This window comes from Megalobrama amblycephala, linkage group LG18 (genome assembly GCF_018812025.1).
Source record: "Megalobrama amblycephala isolate DHTTF-2021 linkage group LG18, ASM1881202v1, whole genome shotgun sequence".
Classification (NCBI taxonomy): Eukaryota; Metazoa; Chordata; class Actinopteri; order Cypriniformes; family Xenocyprididae; genus Megalobrama; species Megalobrama amblycephala.
The window spans coordinates 35,159,431-35,177,696 of NC_063061.1; the positions used below are offsets into that span (position 1 = coordinate 35,159,431).

Below are 18,266 nucleotides of genomic sequence, written 5' to 3' on the forward strand. Positions count from 1 at the left end.
AGACACTCGCCAACAGGATATGGGAGATCACGGAGGGAACGTCACCACTTTGTAAGGCCCGCCTAATGGGTCCAATGACGGTTTCCCACAGGACGGGGAAGGTTAACGCGTGTATGCCTTTTCAGCGCCTCTATTAAGTTCACTTAATTTCACTCGCTTAATCTGACTCCAATTTCAAATGATTCTTATTCTAAGGGTTGTGTCTCCAATTAGAAATTAATCATTTGTTATGTATTAATTTAGATATTCGATTATTCTGATTACCTTATATCTTCAATTATTTCGTTCACTGCAGTCCCGGTATCGCTTTAGAAGAGTCACTTTGGCCAACTTGCTCTTCCCGGACACAAACTCGTCAGTCTGACCTTAAACATTGGATGCAGGGTAAATATCTACCTTTAAGTCGGTCGCGCTCTGCTTACTCGTAACAAAAAGCATAGTTTTGATATATTTACGAAAACTGCAACTTATTTAAGGCAGTGATTGTCAGAAATCGAAATGGACTTAATTGACGTGCCCCATGCTCCATCTATTAAACCTTTCGTATGAACAATCCTGAACACAGATTTGAGGTAATACCTTCGCTTTGATCTACTAGAAATAATGGATTAAGAATAATACAGAATCAACCAAATATAACCTTTTATTTGTCAAGTAAAAATATATCATGCCAATTACATTACAATTAGACAATTAGAAGCCAATTCAGAAATGATAAATGCATAATATCGATTACTCAAAGAAATGCATATATACACAGGGATGGGTGAATGTCTGAAGACATTCACCCATCTCTGGGGGGCCTCTTCTACAGATGATCCCCCCTGACTGCTTTGCTTTTTACCTTATATACAGACCAGAACAAAGAGTTGTAAATGTTTATTACACCAACACCTGTTTTGGGGGAGAGGAGAAGAGAGACACCACCCAAAAAGGGGACAGAATTTTCCTTAGTTTTCAATCTTCTTCATAACACCAGTGACTGCTGTGAAATTGAGACCATTTACCAATTCGCACTGAGACCTTTAAAATGGTACCAAACATGAAAAGGGAAAAACAATAAATACACAAGTTACATTATATGTTTTGAATAACTTTCAGTCAGGGGGAAGGGAAGGTGTGTTTGTTTGTGTGTGTGTGGTGGGGGAGGTATTGTCCTTTTGGGGCAAGGCGTTGCCAGTGCCTTTGCCTTTGATATCTTCTTCCCTAGGCAAGTTTTATTGCTTTATTGCAGGAAGCATGATCTCAGTTTCCGTTTAGCAGGAAAATCACGCCTTACAGGTTCAGCACCCTCCTACTTCCACTCACTCTTACGAGTCTACACTCCTACCAGAAGCCTACACTCATTAAAGGAGCGAAGGCTCTTGGTACCATCACAGAGAGGCACGAAATCACTCTTCAGGACATTCTCATTCACTGTCCCTTGCTGGTGGAATGATCTTCCTGCCTTCATCCGAAATGCTGAATCCCTGGCAACATTCAAAACTCATCTCTTTTGTGAGCACTTAACCTCATCTTAAAAAAAAAAAAAAAATTCTTATACCTATCCTTTCACTTCCTCTAATCCCTCTCTATTGTAGCTTATGATACTCTGAGCACTGCCTATAACTTGTATTGTGAGCACTTCTTGTCTACTTGTCTATTTCTTGTACAAATACAGTACAAGAAATCTCGATGGAGGTGGGTAATTTTCAAAATTGTCTTATAAAGTCATAATATATGCATTGTTTTTGAATTACTGTAAAGCATTTTGTCACTCCCGCGTGAACGTGAACATGAGGCGAGATTGTGTCGGGTCGGCGAAGCTCAGAGGTGAAAAGTCTTGCCATATTTTTATTCCACCCACTGAAGCGCTTGTTAAAGTTAATGAGATAAATAAGTGTTTAATTGAGTGATGATTGACCATTATTGAAGACACCTAATTATAACAAGCAGAATCACCAAAGGAGAAAATCACAATTTTTAAGACACCATCACAGAGATCAGGGTTTGCTTTAGTTGAGCTCTTGACTCTTCACTTTTAATGTTAGAATTTGTTTGGGCTGCTGTAACTGAGTTATAAGTTAAAAGATGATCAGGTGGTGTTGGTTATGTTTTCATATAATCATTATTTGATCTGAATCACTGAACTCATTTAGAGCCCAATCTCTGAGTTAGATTTACATTATTTATCATAGCAAAACCGTGATTCTACACAAGATCAGAATGGATTGCAACATGCTTTATTACTTTCACCACTGTTGAGATTCACAGGCTGATTCTTGATGTCTGTGTGTCTAAATGAGAGCTAGCTTTTTTTTTTTAGAACAACTTTTGATAAAACCTTTGGATTATTTTGAAAAAAAAAAGGATTTTCTGCTGTAGAATCACAGTGCTGCTGTAATCAATAATGTAAATCTAACTCAGAGATAGGGCTCTTAATTGATTCAGATCAATTAAGTGAAGACTGTATATTCTTTCATGTTGTTGTAGTGCTACTATGAGATTTTGAAAGTTTTTATCAATGTGCAGAAATTAAGACAGCATCATGTAAACTCACACAGACATCAAGATTCTGCGTATGATCCTCAACAATGGTGACAACATTTTCAGATAAACAGATTAACTCTGAACAAGCTACTGAAGTCAATTGTTTAGTGTCACCATTGTTGAGGATCGTACGCTGATTCATGATGTCTTTGTGAGTCTGTTGGATGCTGTTCAAAACTCTGTATAATGACTTGAAAAAAAGAAATAAAATAAATAATAATAATAATAATGATAATAATAATACTAACAACATTTAATACACTCATAGATTAGGTTCTGGAGATGATCAGTGAAAAAAGTCTAAAGTCTTCTAAAATCCTAAAGTTATATAAGGAACCAAAAGAGAACATTTTAGGAATGTCCTGAATGTTCTGTAAACGTTTGGAATTTTCATCACCTTTTGAAAACTTTTAGGGAATGTTGCGCAAGGTCCTGAGAACGTTGCCTTCTATGTGGGATGTTACACCTACACAGTGTGGAAGTGGGACATGGTACAACTTGTTTAAACAGAACCACAGCATTCATTTTCTCTGAAATCCTCAGACTTGAGATTTTAAGGGTTAGTTCACCCAAAAATGAAATTTCTGTCATTAAGTACTCACACTATACCCACCGTAAGACCTTCGCTTTGAAAGGTGAAATGACGTTGCAGCCTACTGTATTTCTCTTTATTTATTTTTTAATAACTTATTTTAGGTTTTTAACATAAAAAAGCAAAGAATATGAAATAAGAATTGTAGATTTAATTTAACAGTATTTTTATTATTATTATTATTATTATTATATGCAAGGATCATATAGATTTCCTGTATACTTTTCAGTTCATCACATCAGAACACTAAAGTAAATATGAGCTATATATTTGAACAGCATGTCATATTGTGTTTTTGTGGCAGCCGTAGAATCTCTGTCAAGTGGACTATATTAGTGAACTAATGTAGGAAATAGTGAATAGGTATAGGGTGTGATTTAGAACACAGCCTCTGAGTGTCGACTTTGAGCGTTGCTAACTCACAGTATATTCCTGTAGGGCAGGCTATTTTCTTGAAAATGACAAACATTACACAAAATGCATTGTTTTCTACAGTATATTTCTGTTTTTATGGAAAATGGTTTGTTATTGTCAGAATTTTGTCATATTTTTACAGCAAGGTCTAACAGTGTACTGATGAGCCAAAGCCAACGCTTGTCATATGATTTGTCACAGATGATATATATATATTATGATCACCCCCTAACAAGGCCACATTTTAAGGTCTGGGTATTAGATGGTAAGCAAACTATTGCTTCTCATAGTCAATGTGTTGGACACACACACACACACACACACACTCTCAGTAAACTGTTTAGTAGTTTTATACTGCAAGTGTAATTGTAAGTTTTCTTTAAGGGAACTTAAAAGATTAGTTCAAAATGAAAATTACTCCAAGCTTTACTCACCCTCCAGCCATCCTGTATATGACTTTCTTCTTTCTGATGAATACAATCGGAGATATAATTAATAAATACCCTGATTCCTGCCGTATCCAAGCTTTATAATGGCCGTGATAGTGGCATTAAAGAAAGTGCCTCCATCCACATCCATCCATCATAAACGTGTACTCCACATGGCTCTAGTGGGTTAATAAAGGCCTTCTGAAGCAAAGAAAAAAAATTATTACAATGTACAATGTATTATTATTTAACAAGTTATGTAGTAAAAAATCTAGCTTCTGCCAAACTGCCTTCCATATTCAACTTACAGGGAAAAAAAAAACACGGAACAGCCGTCGCTTAAGGAAGGGCTAGGACAGTGTAAGATTTCTGAACTGTGAGGGCATCAATCGAGCATCTGTGGGATGTGCTGGACCAACAAGTTCGATCCACAGCGACTCCACCTCACAACCTACAGGACTTGAAGGATCTGCTGCTTTAAAGCCAGATACCACAGGACACCTTCAGGGCTCTTGAGTCCATGCCTCAGTGTGGGGATGCACCGTTCATGATTTTTCATGGCCGATTTTTGTTTTTTCTTTTTATAAGAAAATTGTCCATTTGCTTTTTTTTTTTTTTCTTTAAGCAAGTAGTGGGCATTACAAAGAGCCATGTTACAGGATATCTTCAATGGACAAATTTGGACAGCCAGTTGAAGCACAACTGTTAACCTTGATTACAGAACTAGTATTAAAGGATTAGTTCACTTTTAAATAAACTTTTCCTTATAATTTACTCACCCCCATGTCATCCAAGATGTCCATGTCTTTCTTTCTTCAGTCGAAAAGAAATTAAAGTTTTTGATGAAAATATTACAGGATTTTTTTCCATATAGTAGACTTGAATGGGCACCAAACAGTTGAAGGTCAAAATTAGTTTCACTGCAGCTTCAAATTGTTCTACACGATCCCAGATGAGAAATAATGGTCTTATCTAGTGAAACTGAAATTGTTATATACTAGCATATTGCATTACACTGCTGGAATTCTAATAGAGAAGAAGAAGAGAGCTAGTTCAAGATGAGCATTTATGATTAAAACTTATATAATTTTCAATTTTTTTCAGAAAATGAGCGATGGTTTCACTAGATAAGACCCTTATTTCTCATCTGGCATCGTGTTGAACAATTTGAAGCTGCAGTGAAACTAATTTTGACCTTCAACTGTTTGGTGCCCATTGAAGTCCACTATATGGTAAAAAAAATCCTGGAATGTTTTCATCAAAAACTTTAATTTCTTTTCGACTGAAGAAAGAAAGACATGAACGTTTTGGATGACATGGGGGTGAGTAAATTATCAGGAAAAGTTTATTTAAAAGTGGACTAATCCTTTAACTAACTAACTAACTAACTAACTTACTAACTAAATAATACAGCAAGGACTAGTACAACTGCACATTCTTGTGTAAAATCTATTTCTAAATGTATCAAAGTTATATCAAAGTAATTTAAAAGGAATTTTTTAGTTAAGTGACACCTCACACACGAAACTGAACAATGTCATTGTTTACTTACTGCGTGACATTCTTTCTTCTGTAGAACACAAAAAGCACTGTCAATCATCGGTGAAGTTTAGAAGTTTCTGCACTCTCGCACACATAAAAAGTACAAAACGTAACTTCAGGGGATCAACAGCTTCTCACTGGGACAATACCCTTAAAGGGACATATTTGTAGCATATTTATCCATTAAAGTTCCTTAAGAATACATATTACTTCTCTAAGGAACTAAAATGCTCATTTTAAGCTGCGCACACACTTAATGATTGTAAGGCCGATTATGAATGTAAATTGATACTTATGACAGATCGCGCTCAAACGCATCCAGTCAGAGCCAGTTGCGTTCAGTCTGCGATTACAGTCAGTGTTTAAATTCCATGTGTAAGTATATAAATCTGCTTCAGTCGCAGGAAACAATCTCTGTATGTTAAGCACAGTATTAAATGTGTGCCCGGGTTTAGGGGCTACGAATGTTCCAGAAACAATCTGTTGTGAACCTTGTTTATTTGTTTTTTGTTCGGTATGGCTTATAATGTTGACAATGATTTTACAAGCTTTTTTTCCTTTCTTTTTTTTTTACATACAAATAAAAAAATGCAGTCTACACTGCATGTTTAATGTGAGTAAATGCAAATGTGTAGGTGTAGGCCTGCACAAGACTATCTGCTGCCACCTGCTGATAAATGATGCTAAATACGGTTTTAAACTTTATTTGACTGTAAATTACTTGACAAGTTTCAAAAAGAAAAGGTTAAAAGTACATATAAAATTGATGTTCCCATATAAAAAATTAATTTTACAATGAATCAGAAATGTTTAATCAAATTTCAGTCACTCACAAAGTCTTTCAAAGGGCTGCCAAATTATTATTATTATTATTATTATTGACTATTCAGTAAGACAGCTTGAGTTTACGTTAAATTGACCTCAGTAAAGTCGTTCAGTAGCTCAGCATTAGGAAAAAAAGAACTGATGAGTCAAGTGCGTCGCAAATATATTATCATTATAATATTATCATATCAACTGTAGTTTGTTTATTGTTAGACCTATGTCTGAAAATCAACAGCAAAAGAATTTGATAGTAATGTATCAACAGCACTGAGACATTTTTTCCTTTAGAAAAATTGGTGTATACCTGAAATATTTCCAAAATAATCAATATCCAAGCAAATCGAATTGAGATCGGAATTGAATCAAAACAAGAGCTTGTGAATCTGAATCGTGAAATCTGGATCAATATCAAGAGCTAGACCTTCATCACGCGATGTATTACAGTTATCTCTTCTACTAGTTACACACATAAAACAAGATATTGAGCAAAATAATTTGTGAAATATTAACAATGTTCATATGCATTTTTTTGCATTTACTAGAAATGTATTTTGTAAGACAGATGTAAAACATAACAGATAAACATGTTCCTTTTTTGAATAATTAAATAATGATAATACTTGTTTCTTCTGGACATGATGATTATTTAATACTTTTTTCTTTAAGAAAAAACATCACACTTTCTTTTTAACGTTTTACAGCATGACGATTTAAATATGAACCCTGAAATAAGGTGATACATTTTCCTGTATAAATTCAGTTCATCACATCAGAACACCAAAGATAGTACAGAGAAAATAAAGGGTATATATTCAGTACAGTGTGTCTGATTGTAGGATGAAGAGCTGCTGGATTCAGTGCAGCAGGAAGTAGGAGAGCAGAGAACAACAGAGGAAAAGGAAGCTCTGGGAGACACTCTGAGCACCGTTACACAGGTTCCCCTCACAACATGAGATGCCATCAATATTAGGAATAAATGATGTGGCGTCACAAATAAATTTAGAGACACAGCCTTTTACAACCAATGACTGGCTTCCAAAATTCCCTGATGAAAAGAAAGAGAACAAAAGTTAGTCTAAGCTGGACATTGCTGTATGTGATCTGTGTCAAATATTTAAAACCTAAGAGAGTTTAAAAGATCATGACTTTAATCTTCTTCTTCCTTTTCCAGATGCTCACCTGTTGCTTTAATGCAGCGGTCTTCACTCCCTGTGCAGCTCACTGTGTTCAAGCAGTTCTTCCCATTACAATAGTAACATGACTTTCCATTGGCAGTGTTGGAGGGATCTGCAGGAGGAAAAATAGATGTGCTTTCTTTACAGGGTCCTGGTCTTATCCTGCACGGTCGCAGTGATTTTGCCAAGTAAACCATGGTCCTGAATCAGCATTTTGTTGATTCTGGAACAACATTCCGGTCCAAAACTATAGTTCTAACCCGAAAACTAATCCGACCCATATCTTATCCCTAAAATCAGAGGGAAATAATATATGAATGGTGTAGAAGCCCTAACCCTTGCTGTAAACCTAAACTTGACATTAACTGTAAACTCTACCTAAATTTATTAGTAATTAGTCTGTCTTGAGCCAATCTTTTGGCTTTAAAAAAATACCGTCAGGATTTACTAAAGACACGCAGTGAAAAATTAGCGCATGGACAGAGTTATTTTTGCAGCTGACCTCATTGCATATGATTTTGTAGGAGTTTCCCTTTCAGATGCAAAATTTATGGGAGAAGAGTATTTAAATGAATCACGCAAGGTGATTTACTAAGGTTTGCGCTTGTCTTTTTACTGGTATTTGCACCATTATTTACACCAAAAAAGCATGTCTTAAACCAGACACTAACAAAGTCCCTTTAAGACAAGTCATTTCACTCGGCAGCCATCTTTGAAACGCCTCTCGGGCATGCAAGTGCATCTCTTTGAATGAGGAAACATCAAATTCTCCAAAGCTGTTCACCAAGCTTTCGATCAAATTTCATATTTGTAATCACCAATGAAATCTGACAACAACTGTTTAATAAATTTTGTTTCTAAAAGCTCGAATCATGACGGTATTTTTCAGGCTGGATCAAGCTAATGCATATGCGCAGTCCTAGGTGCGCATCTCTTGTGTCTCATTTTGGAAGCGCGCGTCTGACTGTTTCTATAGGAACCGGAGCTTCGCTGCACTGACGTGATGACTTTACCAATCGCCGATTGGTTCTTATTTAGAAGGCGGGAGTTATTCCGCCATATTGCACATTGTACTTTCTCCCATTCAAAACAATACAAGTGGCGCGTTTTGTGTTATTCTGTAGTCTTTGACACTAATTTGCGCTGCTCTTGGTAGATTGCTTTGGTCATTATGAAAATTATCTGGTTGTGTATGTGTTCCTAAATAGAGAAATTTTCATTCCCATCGGCGCTTTTATGGGATAGCGCTCTCACTGTGCCAAACTGAGGCAGGGAGGGTGACTGCGGGAAGCAGAAAGTGTTCGACTTCACGTCTTAGTTTTCAGCTCCTCCACGAGTGCAAGTGGCAACTCTCGCCGATCGGTTGCATCGGTGTGTTCATGACTGTTCATGACGGTTGCATCAGCAGAGCTATCAAGACAGGGATGTGATTAAAGCCACTTGAAGGCAAGCCTGCAACCTTAGCCAAAAAAGCTAACGCTAATGCTGTGGTATGCAGGGAAGGAGACAAGAGGCTGTTTTTTTGGCCAAGGAAGTCAGTGGAGGAGAGGCTTCAATATGCTGTTTTTGTGAGGAAATAGCTTATCATTTAATGAATCAACTGCCTGTCTGCCTATGGGGAACATTCCTTTTCAGCTGATGTCACAATCGTCAATAGAAAATCAAGTTCCGTCCTTCTTTTTTTTTTTTCTCCTGTAAACTGTTCAATGACTGTAAAGTACAATACCTTGAGCATCTTGGGTGTTACACAAGTCTGTGTTACAGCAGTAAGAAGAGATTTTTCCAATGCCGAGGTTGATAGATCCACTTGGACAGACAAGTGGACCACAAGTTTTCACTGTCAATTTAGTATAGTTGACTGAAAAACAAATATTATGAGCAGTTAAACTACTGTGATGGAAAATGTATTAATATAAATATGTCAAACAAATTCACATCAACTAATATTACTGCTTTAGTATTTTTAATCCCGTGTTAACAACCTTGAGTGTTAATGAAAATGCTTTAATTTTTTTTTTTTTTTTCAAATTTTAAATTACATGATCAGAATAACAATTTGAGTGAAAATAACTGAATTTCAATTGTTTATATAGAACATTCTATGCTTGCAATTGTAAATTCTTTCCAGAAAATCAGTAGCAGTTCTTCAATAAGTTCAACACTGTTTATGTAAACTCTGTTGCAGCGCCAGTAAATTTTAATCCATCAAACTGCACTCACCAATATCTAGTGTTGCGCCTAAGCAGTTGGAAAATCCAGTAGGACATGTTACCTGGTCACAAGAGCTCGCCAAACTTGTGCACTGATAGCAGTTGCGAGACTGTCCTTTAGTCATAAAAAAGAGAGAAACAATGAGAGAGGGACATCAATGTTCTGTATAATGACATTATAAACAAAAACTATTTGTCTTTGTACCTGCAGTGAACAGCACGAACAGAAGAAAAACTGAGATTTGCAGATCCATATTTGATGAACAGGTGAATGAAGTAACATGCCTGTTTCAGCGCTTTTATAGTTTAGCAAAATGGGAGGGTCTTGAAAATGAAAGTAAAACAAAAAAATAAATAGATAAAACAGGTAGATTTACATTTTCTTGCCAACTAATTACCATATGGATGGTCTAATAAGGAAATTAATCTTCTGCTTTATTAAAAATGTAAAATAGTTATTCTGAAATTGAACATTATCTCATTTTCTCATCCATATGTTGCATGGTATACTTTGTTCTGCATTCCATATTGAAAAGGGTCCATTGTTCTTCATACAGGCCAAACTTGTTTAGTTTTTAGTTTTGCTTTTGTTTTTAAGACCAAGGGGTTCATTTTATTGTTTTTGCCAAATCTTGACTCTCAGGTTTCTAAAGGATGCTTAAGGTGTTCCCATTCACTTTTCACTCAAAAAGATTTCAAATGATACTATAATGATAAAAATGAGTATTGGAATTAACAACATAATGACAGTGCTTGGGTGGTTTTTTAAATCATCATGAACTGTCTTTTAAAAAATTAAAATTCTTACAGGTAATCCACGCACAAACTCAAAATAATTAAATAAATAAATCAGAGTTTACCATAAAACTGATCAAATTCTAGAGGACTTCACTAAAATGATTGTCTAAAATAACATCACTCTTGTGCAAAAGAAGTACACTTTAGAATACTGTTAAAACTTTTTATGGAAATATATAAGAATTATTGTATTCCTGTATTCTTGGATATGTTAAACCATGATAAACAATAATGCTTTTAATAGTACTGTATGTCTCCCAGATGCATGCTAAAGTGACTTAGAACAATATCATTCTTTTAAAAGCATTCTGTACACGGATGCCTATACAGTGCATCACAGTTCTTTCATAACCGGCCCTGTCAAGAAAGTTATGTAGAAAAGTGACATTCTTCTAGAATCATTTCAAAGAACAGGTGCTGCTTATATGAAATGGGTAGCTTATAGCACTTTCAGCACTTTTTACATAAAATGCAGTTAACACATTATTAATACATTGAAGACATATCAATACAGCACAATTCTGAACAAAAAAAAAATGTATTGAGCTATACACCGATGAGCCAAAACATTATGACTGGTGACAACGGTGCAGTGAATATCGTTGATCATCCCCTAATAAGGCTACACATTAAGGTCTGGGTATTAGATGGTAAGCAAACAATTGGTTCTTGTAATAAATGTGTTGGACCCCTTACACACACACACACACACACTAGTAAGTGTACTAGTACTACTTGGGACTAAATTGGCCCACTTTTGTAGTGTATAAAATTATACTTAAGCATATTTTAAGTGTAACAGTAGTAGACTAAGTACACAACTAGTTTACAACTACATTTTTCATTTGTACTGAAACTACAGGTATACTGAGTTTACTAGTCAAATACTTGTAGCTAGTTTATGAAAGTACACTTTTGAAGTATACTCTCAGTAAACTACTAGTTTAGTAGTTTTATACTGCAAGTATACTTTTAAGTTTTCTTAACATCATACTTATAGTTTACAATTTATGATACAATTTATTTACTTATCAAAAACAAGTATATATCTAGAATTTTTTTGTACAGTATAAAATTTTAAGTATATTTCTGAGTACATAAAATGTAGAAGTACGTACATAAAATGTAGACTGAAAGTAAACTTTATTTTTAGTTTAAAAGAATTATACTAATAGCACACTTGAATAAACTTCTATTTTGTAAGAGGCAGGAGAATTGGCCAGAAATAAAGATTTGAGCGTCTTTGGCAAGTGCCAAGTGGTTATGGCAAGATCACCTGGTCAGAATATCTCTGAAACGGCACGGATTGTCGCTCCCAGTCAGCAGTGGTGAGAATTTACCAACAGTGATCAGAGGAGGGACAAACCAGTGACAGGCTGTTTGGTGCCCAAGGTTCATCGATGCATGAGGGCAATGAAGGCTATCCAGTCTGGTCCAAACAACAGAAGGTCTACTGCACCACAAGTCACACTAAATTTGAATGATGGTTATAGGAGGAATAACTAAATTAATGCTATGCCTGAAGTGACTATATTCTGATTATAAATTGAGTATTACACTGATGCCCAACACACCAGCAAATGACATTTCAGCGGACGTTTTCGAGCTGCCTATCAAAGAATATACACTAACAAGAAGCGACACTCAATAGAAAGTTCCATTGAAACACCGGCGCCCAGCAGCAGCCCTGCGTTTCCGCCATTTTGGGGTGAAAGCGAGTCGCAGTCCATTAGTTTCTATGGCAATATCAGCTGCTTTGATAAAAAAGTACATTAAAGCTGAAATCCAACCTGAATGATGACAACACAGAATAAAATACTATCACTAGTGATCATCAAATCCTTTTAACAGTTTATTTTACACACTTTGTGTTCAAGTCTTCCAGTTTTTTCACAAAACCTTTGCTCTTAGCATTATAAACACTGAATTGATACCAACATATGAAATTAAATTAAGGACATTCATCAAAAAAATATTAAATAAATATATGAATATAACTTGATTTTGCAGTGTTGTCTAATGTCCATTAAAGCAAAAGTGTCCAAAAGTGGGAATTATGTGATAACAGACACAGCAATGCATCGTGTATTATAAGATCATTATGTTTGTAGCGTGATTAAAACTTATATTTCAATTCAGACCTAGTGGAGTGATACTATTATTACTATTACTCCATTAGGTCTGAAATATATTGTTCTCTGCAAACATTATGATCTTAAATGTATTCATTATTAACTTACTATTAATAAATGTGTAAAGTTGCATAATATGAAAATACTCAAAGTCAGGGTTGCCAACTTTGGGACTTTGGCTGGAGTGAGACTTTGTAAAAATTTCAGTTTGCGCGTGTGCGCGGAGAAAATGTTTGGTAACCCGAATTTTAAAAATCAATGTCAGTCCATGTTTACTTAGTATCATTGGAGTGAAATAATTTATTTTATTTTTTGTCAGTTTTGTTACCTGACAGGGGCGGAGCCAGACATTGTAAACATTCGGGGCTTAGCCCAAATCTATATTTGTCCAAAGACATTTCAATTTTCTATTAATAGCTTTACTGACATGAAAGGAGCTTTTGTTGTCGTATTCTTGTTCAGAAAATGTACATTATTTGACACTGTAATTTGTAAAACTTTGTTGGATGTACTTCTGCTAGGGGGGTCCGGGGGCAAAATTAAGAGCTTCAACCCATGTACAGTGTGCAAATTGAACAAAGAAACAGCATTGACTTGTACCTGGACATTAAGGGTTCAAACATTTTTTTTTTTTACAATACTTTTGTACTCATTTCTTTTTAAAAGATAAATCCTTGAGCTTTTAATTTGATCACCAGATCACCAGCTGATCGCTGTTGTGTTTTTGTTATAATGATTAGTATTCAAAGAGACTCTGGGTGCACGCAGAACTAGTCTTATCATGAGGATTTATTAGCTCGACTCAGACTCGCAACATGAGTGTTAACTCTTCCGCAGCATAATACACACTGAACTTTTGAGCCAATCTGCATAAACTTTTACTGGCAAGTGCTATAGCCAATAAGAACATAGGACACAATGTCTCTGACATGTGATTGGTTCTTAGCAGAATGTAAGAATACTACATCCCCCTTCTTTTGAAATAAACAATATAAAGAACATATTGCATATCATATTAAGTGAAAGAAACATTCAGCTTACAAAAAAAAACAACACATGTACAAACTAGAGCATCCATATAGTATTATACTAAAGCACTAGCATACTGTATGTTCACACAATAATGGATTGTCACATACAAAACGCAAACTACATTGAACATTGTGAACAATTTTTTTTCTTTTTAAGGGCAGCGATCCGCCTACACCCTTGTACAATCACAGATCCAGAATGACTCTGGGCTTTATCTGGCGCCCATATCTGGTTCTGTAAGTGACGGATTTGGGCAGGTCATCAGTGTGGTCAGGTGTGTGTATAATGTCATTGTGTGGTGCACTGCTGATTGGTGTTTCACCTGGCTCAACACCATCATGTCCCAAGGATATGTCAGAACTGTCCTGAGGTTCCTTCGTGTCCAGGAGGTGACGTCTGTTTCGTCGATATTCCCGTCCATCAGAAGTACGCACGTGATACGATCTCTCAGTGCCGGCTGATCTGACGATAACGGCTGGTTTCCAGTATCCTTGCTCATGTACTCTAACTGCCTGTCCCTCCTTGAGCTGAGATAAAGGTCTAGCCGATCTGTCATAATAGCTTTTTTGGCTCTGTTGTTTCTGTAACCTCTTTGCTCTGACATCTTTCCTCCTGACGACTTTCGGCAGGAGCTGCTGATTGGTATTTGGTAGGGTTGACCGTAGGCGACGACTCATCAACAGCTGAGCTGGGGACTTGAAACCATCGACAGGGCTGTTGCGATACTCCAGGAGACTGAGGTGTGGATCTCTTTTGTCAGCCTTAGCCTTTTCCAGCAACATCTTTGCAGTTTGCACAGATTTCTCTGCTAGTCCATTACTTTGCGGGTAATATGGACTTGTGGTGGTATGCTTAAATTCCCACGTTCTTGCAAACGCCGCAAACTCACCCGAGCTGTACTGGGGGCCGTTGTCTGAGATGACAGCCTCTGGAATGCCATGTCGTGCAAAAACAGCTTTTAGTTTGTCTATCACAGCAGTTGAGGTTGTGCTGCTGAGCTTGTCCAGCTCAAAATATCTGCTGTAGTAGTCCACTGTCACAAGATAATCCTCATTGCTCCAGGTGAACAAATCGGTAGCCACAACTTGCCATGGCCTGTCTGGAACTTTGTGACTGATCATTGGCTCTTTGGTGTTGGAGGGGCGATACGTGAGGCAGATTGAGCATTTCCTAACTATGTTCTCTATTTCCTTCCCCATCCCAGGCCAGAACATGATGTCACGGGCTCTCTGCTTGGTCTTCTCGACGCCTAAATGACTGGCATGTACACGTGACAACATGTCTGAACGAAAGCTCGTGGGAACGACAATCTTTTCACCTTTGAAGATTATTCCATGCAGGTACGAAAGCTCATCACGGTGGTTCCAGAACTCTGACACACTCACGGGACACTTCCTCTTTTCCTCAGGCCATCCTCTTTGTATCACTCCTTTCAGTGTCTGGAACTGTGGGTCTTTTTCAGTTTGAGCTCTGATTTCTTCCAATTTTGAATCACTGACAGGAAGACTGCTGTACACTGTGTGCACTTGAATATCCATACCCTCACTTAGGCTTGTGTCCTGGTCAGACAACGACTTTCTGGACAATGTGTCTGCGACAGGGATATCCTTGCCTGGTCGATGCACAATAGTAAAATTGTACTTTTGGAGCTGAAGGATCATCCTCTGTAGCCTTGGGGGAACTGATGCCAAGGATTTCCGCATTATTGACTCAAGGGGCTTGTGGTCACTTTCAACAACGATTTGACGGCCATAGATATATTGATGGAAACGCTTGCAACCAAATAGTATGGCAAAGAGTTCTTTCTCAATTTGAGCGTAATTGATTTCGCATTCAGAGAGTGACTTTGATGCGTACGCGATAGGTCTTCCAGCCTGCAACAGGACTGCCCCGAGCCCATACTTGGAAGCATCAACCTGTAACCTGATCTCCTTGAGAGGATCGAAATAGGCCAAGACTGGTCCTGGTATGCATGTGAGTAGCCCTTTTATTTTCTCGAAGGCTTTGTCATGCTGGGCATCCCAAACGAACTCACTTGACTCCTTTAGGAGCTGTCGCAGTGGTGCGTTGACATCAGAAAGGCCAGGTGCAAATTTAGAGAGGTAATTGATCATACCTAGCACTGTCTCGAGTTCCCCTTTGTCTTTAGGTGGCTCCATGTCTCTTACGGCAGCAACTTTGGCAGGGTCTGGCTTTACTCCCTCAGCAGTGAGGAGATGTCCAAAATAGCTCACCTCTGTAGCACAGATGATACTCTTTTCTGGATTGAGCTTGATCCCTCTCTCTCTGGAACGCTGCAGCATACCATGGAGGTGTTCATCATGTTCAGCTTTGGTCTTACCATAGATGAGAATATCATCAACAATGGCCATGACCCCGTTCAAACCTTCATACGTTTCATCAATTTTTCGCTGGAACTCGTCCTGGGCTGAAATCAGTCCGAAGGGAAGACGTCGGAAACGGTAACGCCCAAAAGGTGTGTTGAAAGTGGTCAGCCTTGAAGAATCCTCAGTGAGCTTAATAGCCCAATACCCTGATCTAGCATCGAGGACACTAAAATAACGGGCACCAGCTAGCTTGGACGTTATATCTTCGAGAGTAGGTAATGGGTAATGAGGTCGCTTAATGGCCTTGTTAAGGTCCCTTGGGTCCAGACAAACCCTTAGCTGACCTGTGCGTGGTTTTTCAGCTACAACCATAGAGTTAACCCATTCGGTAGGCTCAGTGACTCTAACGATGACGTTTTGTCTTATCATGCTCTCAAGCTCCTCTTTGAGACGGCCACGTAGTGCGAGAGGAACACGTCTGGGTGGGTGGACTACTGGGGTTGCATGCGGATCTAAGTGTATGGTACACTCACCAGGAAATAGTCCAATTCCCTTGAAAACATCTGCAAACTCCTTCAAGATAGGCACTTCTATCGGTGTTTCTGTAACAGATAGTACTAATTTGATGAGGCCAAAGTCAATGCATCCTTTTAGACCTATGACAGGGGGTGCATTTGTGTCGACTACATAAAATGTCATAGCCATCTCAATGTCTTTGTGCTTGCATTTCAGGTCACATTTGCCTTTTACCGCCAGGCGTTCACCACCATAGCCAAACAAGGGGCGAGATGTCGGCTGCAGAGTGCAATGAGTGTTCAGCTTGTCATACTCATGCAGGGGAATGACGTTGGCAGATGATCCAGTGTCTAGCTTGAACTTGACTTCAAGTTGTTTTGGACCTATTTTAATATACACAAAAGCTTGCTCTGTGTCTGAACTCTGTCTGCCCTGTGTCACCGAGTCAATAAACAGCTCTTCATACTCATCAACTTGGTCTGAATGTTCTTCACTTATTGCATGGACAGTTTTCTCACAGCTGGAGCGACAGACTTTTGCAAAATGGTTTAATTTACCACATATTTTGCACACCTTTCCTTTTGCAGGGCAGTGAGATCGATCAGCGTGAGGTTTGTTTCCACAGTAGCCGCATCCTTTTTGGTGCACTGGGGTAGCATTCCTAAGTTGCAAATTCTCGCTGTATTTCTTTGTGTATTTAGCGTTACGTTGCTTTGGAACTGCGCCTTTTGATGTATGGCGGGAGATTGCGTGCACTGCATGTTCACGTGAGGCACTCATGCTGCTCGAAATAGTTTTTAGCTGTGCTTGCGCCAACTCATGAGATCTAGCGACATCTATCGCTTTTTCGAGCGTTAACTCGGAGCCTACATTCAAAAGTTTCTCTCTCACTTTCGGTGAATGTATCCCGAATACAATGCGATCGCGGATCATCTCATCACTGTTTGCATAATTACAGTCCTTGACAAGCAGACGCAGGTCTGTCACAAACTGCTCAAAAGGCTCACGGTCTCCCTGCATTTTTTCATGGAATTTATAACGTGCAAATATCACATTCGCTTTGGGTTCAACGTATGCTGTGAAGCGGTCATAGTATGACTTCAAAACTTTTGCTTCGTCTGCAGACAGTGACCATGTATTAAAAATATCACGGCCCTTCTCTCCGACCCACAGGAGAAGATAACTACATTTCTCATCCTCACCCTTTTTCTTCAGGGGTCCGCTGAACATCAGCTCTGCGTGCTGCTGAAACTTGCGCCATGCTTCAGGCAGGTTAGTTGCGTCCCAGTTCATCGTGGGCATTGGAACTCCAGCGGTATCCATCTTTGTTCATATGATCCGTTCACTCTGACACCATGTTGTGTTTTTGTTATAATGATTAGTATTCAAAGAGACTCTGGGTGCACGCAGAACTAGTCTTATCATGAGGATTTATTAGCTCGACTCAGACTCGCAACATGAGTGTTAACTCTTCCGCAGCATAATACACACTGAACTTTTGAGCCAATCTGCATAAACTTTTACTGGCAAGTGCTATAGCCAATAAGAACATAGGACACAATGTCTCTGACATGTGATTGGTTCTTAGCAGAATGTAAGAATACTACAATCGCGTGCGCAAATGCGCTCACTTCTCTTTAAAACGCGCAGCACAGATACTTAATCAGTCTTTTGCTGTTTTATAAAGGCACAAAGCCATATCACAGTTTCGATTTTAGTTCGTTGGCAAACGTAGTATGTTTTAAA

The 18,266-nt window shown here is 38.0% G+C and overlaps 2 protein-coding genes across 2 annotated transcripts in view; both read right to left on the reverse strand.

Annotated features, from left to right (window-relative positions):
- The window catches only part of LOC125253453 (urokinase plasminogen activator surface receptor-like), a 551,125-nt gene that overhangs the window by 447,113 nt on the left and 85,746 nt on the right, over nt 1-18,266 (reverse strand). The gene's annotated exons all lie outside the window — the stretch shown is intronic.
- Nucleotides 7,024-10,026, reverse strand: LOC125253454 (phospholipase A2 inhibitor and Ly6/PLAUR domain-containing protein-like). Its single transcript, XM_048167417.1, has 5 exons — nt 9,921-10,026; nt 9,726-9,830; nt 9,232-9,363; nt 7,510-7,617; nt 7,024-7,375 (listed from the first exon to the last, which is right to left on the reverse strand). Exons 1-5 carry the CDS (start codon nt 9,967-9,969, stop codon nt 7,185-7,187), a joined length of 585 nt encoding a protein of 194 aa, XP_048023374.1. The 5' UTR covers nt 9,970-10,026; the 3' UTR covers nt 7,024-7,184.

Coding starts and splice junctions, on each gene's coding strand:
- LOC125253454 (XM_048167417.1), bottom strand. CDS start 9,969: ATGGATCTGCAAATCTCAGTTTTTCTTCTGTTCGTGCTGTTCACTGCA. Junction 9,364..9,725: donor AGGCGCAACACTAGATATTG/GTGAGTGCAGTT, acceptor TTTGTTTTTCAG/TCAACTATACTAAATTGACA. Junction 7,376..7,509: donor CCGCTGCATTAAAGCAACAG/GTGAGCATCTGG, acceptor TCTTTTCATCAG/GGAATTTTGGAAGCCAGTCA.